Below are 10,487 nucleotides of genomic sequence, written 5' to 3'. Positions count from 1 at the left end.
TGTCCTGCCTGATCGCACATTAGTAAGGACTTCTCTTCTCTTCCTAGATCAGAGGCATACAGAAAGCTAAGAGAGAGAATCAGAGAAGCCATTTAGGTGTCATATGTGTATATGGCTGGCTGTAGGTCACCAGGGATGCTGTATGAAGGTCACCTGAACCCCGGGAAGTGAAGGAACTGGACAGGAGACTGGTGTTGGCCAGCCTTTCTGCAAGACAGGCTGAAGAGACCTCAAAGTGTGACAGGCGACCCCTAGGTGGTGCTATCGGTGTGACGAAATCATGAGTGTAACTATGAGCGTGTCCGCAGGAGAGCTGGCAAATGTCTCGAGAGAAGAGAATCAAGAGTCCTCATCTAAATATGTTGCAGCCATCTAGTGAGACTTGGGGTGGGAGTGGAGACTGGCTTCGGAAACATGCAGGACTGTGCAAGGGGAGATACTAGGAGAGAAGGAGGCAAAGTCAAGACTATATGGCTGTCTGCCTTCTAGTCACCTCTTCTATTCAACTCACAGTCCCTCTGCTGCCGCCCTCTCGAGATGCTGTCCCCAGCATGCCTTGGTCCCTTTGCTCCACCACGTCTTCCACCTGAAATACCCCTTTTCATTCCTCTCTCTCTCTCTCTCCTTCTCTCTCTTCCCCTCTCTCTTTGAGACAGGGTTTCTCTGTGTAGTTTTGGTGCCTGTCCAGGAACTCACTCTGTAGACCAGGCTGGCCTTGAACTCACAGAGATCTACCTGGTTCTGCCTCCCAAGTGCTGGGATTAAAGGCATGCGCCACCACTGCCCGGCTCCTTTCTCTTTTGACTCAGTCAAGGTGTCACTTTCTCCTGGAAGCCGCCCATGTTCTCACCCCCAAAGGAAGAACTGGCTTATAGCTTCTTTCTAACTCATTTTCCTCACACCTCCTCCTAGCACATTGGTAGACTCAGGTGTTTATCATCAAGTGAGGGTTTTCTGGGTTCGCTTGATTCGAAGATCTTGGGTGATTTCAATCACAACCCAACATATGCGAGGACTTTCCCACCCACACAGCATAGCCACTCCTTTGGAAATCCAGTGCCCACTTTGTATCGGGGGTCTTGAGAATGTCCTAGAATGCTGAGAGATTATCAACACTGGATAAGCAATGTGGACATGACAGGTCACATGGCTCGTATAACCCAGCATAAGATGAAAATAGAGGGTCCTCCCCCATTACAAAAAGAAAAAGAAGGAATTCAAGATGGCGACAGCAGGACACTGAACTAAGAGCAGGGGGCGGGGGTCCTAAGCAGGAGCCCTGTAGGCTTGCACTGGCCACACCCATGTGGCCTCCTCCAAGTGCAGGAGTGCAATACCATCTCGGGAGAGCCTGTATCTGCTGATGGGAACTTGAGAGGTGGTTGTCCGTCTCCCGGTTTCTTCAGCGCATGAAGCCCTTCACATGGGAAATTCCTTGGTTCCCCAACTTTAATACTAAGAGAGTTAGGTAATCCTGGATTCATATTCTGATTCCAGCATTAGACACAAATCATGACCCTACAGCTCCTCTGTAGCACCACCTATTGCCTACGGATGTGGGTTCAATAAAGATGGATGCCTACTCTGTCTACTGAGACCTCACCATCAAGACATACTACTTGTATGACCCAGAAGTATCTGGTCAGGGAGACTGAGGCAGACATTGGGCCTAAGAGTTGAGTAACACTTGCTCAGTGGGGATCATCTGCTGTGTGCTTTTGGAACACAACAGGGACAGGTACGGAATGAAGGGGAGAAGTCCAGAGACCCAGGGGAGGCTGTACAGAATCACAGAGATGTGCGCACCATTTATCTAACAGATCTCCGGTGCTTCCTGTGCCCGTTGCCAGGGTAAACTGGGAGTGAAACCAGATGGAGTCCTGCCACTGTTACCTCAATGCAGCCTGTCCTGCTGACTTGGCTGCACTCATTACGAACCAATGGACATGTATCAGGACACAGGACTCTACCAGCCTCTCTGGATGAAATGAATGAAGGCCGTGTGTGTTCATTCTCCACAGCCAACACTGCCGAGTCTTCATGAGCTGCCCTAGCAACTTCCTGTTAAGGGTATAGAGAGCCAGAAGCAAGTGGCTCTCCAGGGCAGCTGTGACTGATAACTTCACACTGGAGAGGCTGGACCCTTGAGACAAAGAGAGCCCGACCTTAGGCTGATGGGGAGCTGGATTCCTGTTTGGGGCACTGGGAACACTCAGATTAGATTCAATCTCAATCGACTAAGGGAAACTTTCTCTCTCCCAGCGTGGCCCCGTCTTGAACAGCTCAGGTCAGGCTAAGGTGATGGACTGGGAGAACCTTCTGAGAGCGGGATTTGTCTCAGCGTGGTTTTGAGAATTTATTTCAGCTGGGTGTGAAGACTGTGCTCGAAAGACCGGCGGGTGTGAAGGTCTGGGTGCTTGACTGGGTGCTTGACTGGGTGCTGACTGGGGGGTGCTGTCTGAGTTCTCAGGCAGCCTACTGTGGCACATGGGAAGGGAGGGTGGCACAGAGGCCTAGCGCAGCTGCCCTACTGGGAGAAAGGGGAGATTTTGCTGACTCGGGGCATCTGAAGTCCACACCTGTTGGGCAGTTTATTATGCACAAGGCGTCAAGGGTAGTGTAGTCACCCACAGTTCTCCAAGGAGCAACAACTGGGACCTATTGGAGATGCGCATTCCGGGGCGACACCCAGGCCTGCTTACTCAGTAATCCAGGGGCGAGAGGAGGTGCTATGCTTTCATAAACTGCAAGACAAAGTTTGCGAAGCACTGGGGTAGTGTGAAGAGTGCCCAGCCTTGGACAGCAGTTAAGGCAGGGGGGCTGGGGTGCCTGGACCGGGCTGGGGAGAGGGCGTTTCTGGTGCTCGGAGCAGTGTCCTGCTTTACGTACTTCCTTTTCTAAGTGATCCGAGAAGTAACCACCCACGAGGTGTGTGCCCCCCCCCCCATGTAATTAAGTGACCCACCAAAGGTCAGCTCACAGCACGGGAGTCCCCTCTATGCCAATCGGACTCACAGTGGAAGGTCTTCACTGTGGCTGTTGCCTGCCGCTCTGCAGCGGAGCGGCCATCCGGCCTGGGTGGAGGGAAGGGGCCTCTAGCTTGAAGTTCCTTTCTCCAGAGCTTGGTGTGGGCCAACCCCAAGGCCAATGAGAGTGGCATGACATTCCTGGCCCCGAAGGCTGGTGATTTGAAGTTTCCTAAAGTTGGCCATGCACACCCGGGAGCAGGGCTCCCTAAATAACCCGCTTTCATCCCTGACTCTGAGGGCAACACAGCTTAAGTGTGAGATTAAATGAGAGAAGGACCCGTAGAACCATGTTAGACGGAAAAGAACCCAGTGAGGTAAACACACAGCTAAAGGAGGCTTTTTCCTCTCTCCCTAAGCTGTACCAAGAGATTATAATCACGTCTCAGTTGAACATGGACCTGTTCGTGTGTAAGGTGCAGTGTCCCTGTGGCAGGTCCTGTGTCTGGTGGACAGGGTCAGGTGTTCCTGCCCTTTGGAGTCTGTCTCTGAAGCCAGTGAACATAGGAACCAGGACAGGACATGGCCCGGGGGGTGGGGGGCAGTTTGGCACTATCTGAGGTGGGAGCTGCTTCTATATTCACCCCGTCTTTCAGTAAAGTGAGGTCTCGTGTTTTTTGTGGCCCTCTGGACATCGCTGTCCATGACAGGTAGGACCTGCTAAGGACTCCAGGGCTAAGGTGGGGTCTTCCTCCAGCCCTCCAGATAACTGCCACTGTCTCCCAATAAAGGCCACTGCACACCATTAAACACAAAATAGTCTTTTATTTGTCAACGAAGGCTACACGGGATCACTTCTGGTTTTCTTTTTATGCTTTTCCCCCCTTTTTTTCTAGAAGGTATCTACATCTGCATTTATTTACAGCCTTGTTGGTATTTACACAGTCAAGAATACAGTGTTAGAAACACAAAAGTGTTGAGAAAAAAACTTCTCAAAATTAGTTCCAGACTTCAGGAAAACATTTCCACATGGTAAGGCCAGAGTCTCCAGTGTCGGCCATCCAGAGGCAGCTCAGAATTGTCCCTTGCCAGAGCTGCGGGTTCAGAGGTCCTCAGAACAACGGGCACGTTTAGAACAGTGGGGTTCTGGTGGGTGAGTGGATCAGAGCTGCTGGGGACCCCCAGACATCTGTGGGTCTGCTTCTGCTGGGACAGCCGAGCCTGCCCATGGGCAGTCATCCCTGAAACATCTGCCCTTAGAATCAATCACATTTTTCTTAGGGACCAGGAAGTAGCCCAGTCTTATGCCTTTGGCATTCCCCAGAGGGTAAGAAACACAACACAGGGCCCCACCAAGGCCTCCCAAACATAACACAAGGTCCCCACCCCACGCCTTCCCGCCTTTGATCCTCCACTACACCCGGAAACCTCTGAGCGCACCACTGTTCAGGGCAGTCAAGTACACAAGGCTGGTTTTGAGAATGAAAGGTTGGAGAGGATAAAGTTTCTCTCTGTCACCTGAGCAATGAGTCTTTACAATGAGTTTGCTGTTTGGGGAAGGCGAAATAAAAAGGCCTTGAACTACAGAGTTCTTTTTCCGCTTCCTTCCCCTCCCACAAAATATAGACAATGGTTTTGACCTAGCTGAGGATGGCATATCTCCCATGGAGGGCTTTTCGTCCTGATGAAGACTCCAGGAGAAAGGGGAGGCTGGGTCTTTCTGGGACCCCATGGGAGGTGAGTCCCCCCACCCCCAGGATGGGGAGCCACCTCTTGGGCTAAGTGGCTGCTGTGAGGGGTGAAGAACATTCTCATCTTTGTGTGATGCGTCATCAAATCCCCCAAGTCCAGCACCCTGAAAGCCAGCAAGCTCCTCTTCCTGGGTACAAAACTCACTGTCATTGTTCCCACCGAGTGGCCACCAGAAATGCGAGGGCTGCCAATAGCAAAGCTGTTTTCTAAGATGTCACATTGAAAACCTTGTCTACAAAGGCAGCAACTTAGAAGTCACAGCTGAGAGGCCCCTTGTTCTTCCTCCCTTGCTCTGTGTCTGTGAAGCCCTGCCCAGTTAACTCAGCTCTTACGCTGCTGCTCCATTATCTGCTCCCTGCCCCCATCCCATCCCTGTTATTTGCAGGCACTTGTCCAGCCTCAGTCTCCCATTAGCTTCCTAGCGTTTCTTTTAAATCTTGCATCCCTCCGTTGAGTCAGGCACTGGTGTGGACCTTCAGCTAATTCTCCACCAGCGATTCTGAGCCAAGTGTCAGAGGCTAAGGAGTGGTTTACCGTGGGGTCGATATCACCTCTGTACCCTCTAGTGATGCTCGTCTGGGAGAGGATTGTAAAGGGGTGGTGGGTCTCAGGGTATAGAAGACAAAATTGGGACTTGATAAGGTCTTGGTTAAGGTCATGAAGGAGGGGCTGAGGCTGAGGGGCTGATTGGCAGTTATGGAGGGTGGAGGAGGCAGGAACTACTTGAAACGAACCTTAGCGGTTCAGAAGCTACCACCCTTCAGAATCGCAAACATCGACCAGTGAGGAAGACCTGGTTACTCTGTCAAGTGGATAGATGTAGTTAGTGCCCAAAAGACAGGTGCTGTCCAGGATGACATTTAATACTCAAAGCCTTCTACATAGGCAAAAGAAACTGTGGCTTATGCCTTCAAACCCACCTGGGAGGTGGAATCCAAACTTAAAGGGCCAAGGTCAGAGTACCCATTCAGAGAGGACAGTATCAGCATAAGGTAGAGCCACATGGTGCTGTCTAGCCCGCAGCTGAGGTCCTTTATAGCTCAGGGAAGCTTGCTTGTCTCCCCTGTAGGATCTAGGTACTCTTTCTGGGATGGAGCCCAGGAAGAATATTGGGTCATTCCTTTAAAAAAAAAGAACACCCAATAATTCATTGTGTTTACTAATCCCTAAAAATCTATTCTTTGAGGAGAAAGGTAGTGGAGGAGGAAGACACAGGCTGGACAGGTACAAGGAGATGGTCACATGTGGTCTCTGGGTTACAAGTAAATGTCCTCAGCACATCTCAGCCAACGTCAGGCAGCCAGCACGGGCTAGATCAAGGAGGCCAACTCACAGAACAACTCTGCCCAAAGGACCCTCATGGCAAAAGGACATTTTGAGAGACATACCTCTTTTGGATACAAAAAGAATTATGTTTTTCAGGTCAAACTGTTTCCTGTTCCATCCAAGAACAATCGTGCCAGAAGGGAGTCCCCATTACCAGCTCATGCTGGGTACAGTGGGCCTGAGAGGCCATCGGATCTGACCCAGCAGAGCTCTGATTCAGAAGCAATGAGCATCCAGTGGGTGAAGCGGGCCGTGACACACTGTTGCAGCAGTGTGACATATTATTTTTGGAATCAGGAAGAGCACTTAGCGAAGACACATCCTCTAATCCCAGTGGGACAACATAAGGCGAGATGTCCCCTCCCCAAGAAGTGTTGGACACCTCCCTCTGCCAGGCAGAACCCAGACTCCACATCGCTCCAATTCTCATGCAGTAAGAGACCTTCTTGGTTTCATTAACTCATGTCGTATTCTGAAGACTCTGTAAGGCTATAAAGGTGCCATGAGCTTATCAGTCCAACAAGGTTTCCACGGGGAATAGCTTAGACTCAGAATTCATTTTCCACACTTAATGCAAATGTAACCCATAAAAGTCCTATTTTCTAAGAAGCCCGGCTCAAAAGGAAGCATTTGGCTTCCCCCCTGTCTCCCAGAGCCTCCTGTGAGTGCTAATGACAATGGTTTCTAGGCAGACAAACCAGGAAAGGAATCCTCCAGTGAGCTCCCAGCTCTTGCTGTGACACTCTTCTGCACTCAGACCTCCCCTGGCCCGCTGGCTGCTGCCTTCCTTGGGGCAGCCCCCCAGCATGGGCTGCACCTGTGCCTAGCCTCATCCGGATGATGTGTGCATATGTGCAGAGGTCTTCACAGGAACAAAGCTAGCCTGGCCTTCTGGATCCACGGGCACCAGCCTCTGGCGCCACCATCCCTGATCCCAGTGGGGTTGAATGACCCTGATAGGCCATACCAAAAGAGCTCTTTCCTCTTATTTCAAAACAAAACCCCAAACAATCCTGGCTGGGGTTCTCCAGTGAAGAACTCCACAGAAGGGACTTCCTGAAAGTCCAGGCTCTGGAACTCCAGAGCCTCTGGGAATAGTCTGTAGAGGGAGGCAGAAGAAACGCCAGGAGCTGGTTACAAGGATCCCTGGCTCACGCTTTTGCTGACTCCTTTCTTTGGCTGGTTTGTTTCTCACGCATCTTTCCGGGATCAAACGCCATCAGGCATCTCTTGCCACACTCCAGATTCTCAGTGGTGGCAGCTGAGTACTGGAGGGATAATAACCCAAAGCCATGGGGACAGGGCTTCCTTGTTCCCTGGACTTGGAGGGCCTGCTGTGCAGTGCTGGGTCTCACATCTGACTTTGGGGAGAGAGGAGGAGATGAGCGAGGGACATCATGGAAGGTCAACCACTCACAGACATCCTGGTGCTTTCGCCCCTTGGAAAGGATGGGGCTCCAAGCCCAGGATGTTACGTCACCAGACTGGGGAAAGGACCTAGGAGACACTTTCTCTACTTCATTATGGGGTTGGGGCTGGCACTGACAGCTACACTAGAGATTTGCAAAAGGGAGGGGGGGGCTTCATTTAGCATCAAAATATAAAGCTCGGGCAGGAGTTTGGGGTGGCTTGAAAAGGTGCTCAACATCATCACGGAATTTTCCAGAGCATGATGTAGGTCCTCAGGAGGCACAAAACATGGTGAAGAGAAACTCACCACTCTCTGTGGGAGCCTGACCAAAGCTCCCCGAGGCCCCGCAAGGCCCCGTTCCTCTCTGCACCCGTCACCCCCACCCGACCCCAGTCTAAGAAGAAAGGGCTACACATGGGACAAGTTAGACACTCATGTCTCACATCACACGGGGGACCTAGGGATGGATGAGGACACACCCAAGGGGATGTGTACCCCAAAGAGAGGAGAAATGTACCCCAAACAACAGGGAAAATTCCTCAAGGAAAAAAGGGAACAAAAGAAAATAGTTATCATTGTGGTCACACTACAGGAAAAAAAAAAAAAACTTCCATTTTTTGCAAAAAAAAAAAAAAAAAGTATGAAGGCCAAATTAGTGATTTTCTTAAAAAAAAAAAAAAAGGATGTTGCACAAATTAACAATGCAACCAATATCTTTCTGTTTTGTTTTCTGCACTTGTTAAAAAAAAGTTTTTGTTTTTTTGTTAAGTACAACACAGTCAGGTACACGGACACAGAAGAGTGGCTGTCTTTGGCAAGAAGTCCAGGCCTTGGCCCTCTCTGTCACCTTCGGCCCATCTCGCTCTGTCTCATGAAGTGGATGTTGTTGGCGCTGTCTGACAGTTCCGGGTACTGCTCCACGGAGGTCACAAAGAAGCCGTCGTAGCCTTGCACCCGCCCTGTGTTCAGCACCTGCTGCCTCTCCCCCTCTGTCCAGGCCCGGAGGCCTTCCTCCCCTTCCCGCAGTCTTTGCTGCTCCCGGGCCCAAGCCTGGCGGACAGCTCTCTGCCTGGCCAGCTCCAGCACCCGTGCCTTCTCCTCATCCACGGTTGTCCCATAGCGGGTGTTCAGGCACAGCGCCCTGTACTGCAGCTGGATGTCCGTGTACCGTCTAGTCCTGCCACTGAGCATCGTGTTGATCTGGGACACAGTGACGTTGACCCCGTTCTCCAGGGTTCGCCGCCCCCCACTGAGGCCCAGGATGGCCAGGTCACCTTCAGAAGGTCCTGGTTTCACAAAGTAATGGGTATCCACCCCATCAATGGTGAAGTGAAGGTTCTCTAGATAGTGGGCATTGTTCAAGATGGCCGCAATCCTCCGCCCATCCTCATTGGCCACACTGATGATGTCTGTGGTCACTCGACCATCTTTCAAGGCAAACTTGACCCCCTTGCCGAAGATGGAACCACTGGAGGCAAACTTCTTTGTCTCTGGGGCCTGCTGGCAGCTGGTGATGGTGGAGCCATAAAGCTGGTCAAAGCGTTCCAAGGTAACAAAGGCCTTGAGTTGCTTCTGGACTTCACATTGTACCCCGAGGATAGACTGATGGGAGCCGGCCATGAAAAAGAGAGAGGGAGAGAGTAAGACAAGGGGAAAAACAGACCCCCAAAGCACCGAGAATCAATGCAAAAGGTGAAGTCAAACCTGCAGGTATTTATTAGCTTGTAGCATCTGTTTTGATGGTGCTGACCATCAGAACACCCAGCCATCCTTCATCCATTCATCCCCACAACCTTCTATTCAGGGCCAGTTCAGAGAGCAGCTGCTCTGACCAGGTCCTTTTCTGAGCAGTGGGGATACAGAATGAACTGGACATCACCTTTGCCCTCAAAGAACTCATTGTTTCATAGGCCCAGACAGACATGACAACAATATTACCACCAAATGTAATGACTGGTGGTCTAAAGGATGGAATAGTTAATAGATACAGCAGCATTTCTTGTTCTTCAAGCTCAGGAATTCCCATTCAACACCCTGCTTGACGCTCATAGTAGATACTGTTATTATTTGCAGGTCACTTTTTAATTTTTTGAGATAGAGTCTCACTATGTATCCCTGGCTGGCCTGGAACTCACCATGTAGACCAGGCTGGCCTCAAAAGCAGAGATCCACCTGGCTCTGCTTTCCAAATGCTGGGATTAAAGGCGTGTGCCACCACATTCAGTTTCAAGTTCACTTCTAAGGAAACTAAGGCTGACACAGCTCCTCATGGACCTACTCCACGTTAGTATTCACACCCAGGTCTGTCTGACTCGGGAGGCCAGTGTCAAGGGCAGCTGCAGCAGTGAGAAGCAAACAGAGCTCAGGAGATGCTCAACCTAACGGTGGGGAAGAGAGGGAGCAGGCAGGGTTCCAAGGAGAGGGCCAAGCCCGAGTTAGGCCTTCAAGGGTGTGGAGGGTGATGTTAGCGGAGGGATGGCCAGAAATGCATGGTATTAGGAAAGCCAAGCATTGTCTCAGGCCCTCACTTTGTTCTATTGCTCCGCACCCCCATTATCCAACCTTTCCATGAACAGTCTGTGGCCCACAGTGCCTCCTTGGACCCCCTCAAGTGTCCCTGCACTTGGCTGCTGTGGGGTCAGGTTGGACCCCGTCGGCTTGGTGTACCATCTCTCTGGCCCTCCCACTCTCCAGGAGCTCGGGGAAGCTGTGCTCAGGGCTTTAGGGCTTTATCAGCCACTCAGGGCACAGGCTTTAGCAACAGACCCATCAGCCTCCCACTGAAATTAAGTCCTCTTTATAATTAATAGAACCCTGTCTGTGAACAATTATTTCCTAGAGTTTCACAAAAGCCGGAGTGCTCAACAACAAAGATCTCCAATGCTTGCCAAGGGCAGAAATCAATAATTCATTGACAGGCAAGGTTGGCAAACAGGCAGTCAGAGACAGGGACGCTGGGGAGCACCGAAGAAACCTGGCGGGGGAGGAAGCCCTGTGGGGCTGGAATCAGCCTTGGGGACAGCAGATGCTGG

General features: G+C 51.1%; 1 protein-coding gene across 16 annotated transcripts in view; it reads right to left on the bottom strand.

Moving 5' to 3' along the window:
• Positions 1 to 3,771: 3,771 nt before the first annotated feature.
• Positions 3,772 to 10,487, bottom strand: part of Tenm4 (teneurin transmembrane protein 4) — a 766,582-nt gene continuing 759,866 nt past the window's right edge. For all 16 annotated transcript variants that reach the window (XM_042280283.2, XM_076547381.1, XM_076547377.1 and 13 more), the window contains one exon: positions 3,772 to 9,057. In XM_042280283.2, coding sequence (XP_042136217.1) covers positions 8,299 to 9,057 — 759 coding nt within the window. In that variant the 3' untranslated portion in view covers positions 3,772 to 8,298. The remainder of the gene's footprint in view (positions 9,058 to 10,487) is intronic.

Source organism: Peromyscus maniculatus, chromosome 1 (genome assembly GCF_049852395.1).
Source record: "Peromyscus maniculatus bairdii isolate BWxNUB_F1_BW_parent chromosome 1, HU_Pman_BW_mat_3.1, whole genome shotgun sequence".
In the NCBI taxonomy this organism is placed as follows: Eukaryota; Metazoa; Chordata; class Mammalia; order Rodentia; family Cricetidae; genus Peromyscus; species Peromyscus maniculatus.
The sequence above is the reverse complement of the archived record's forward strand: the minus strand, read 5'-3'. Positions and strand labels throughout refer to the sequence as shown.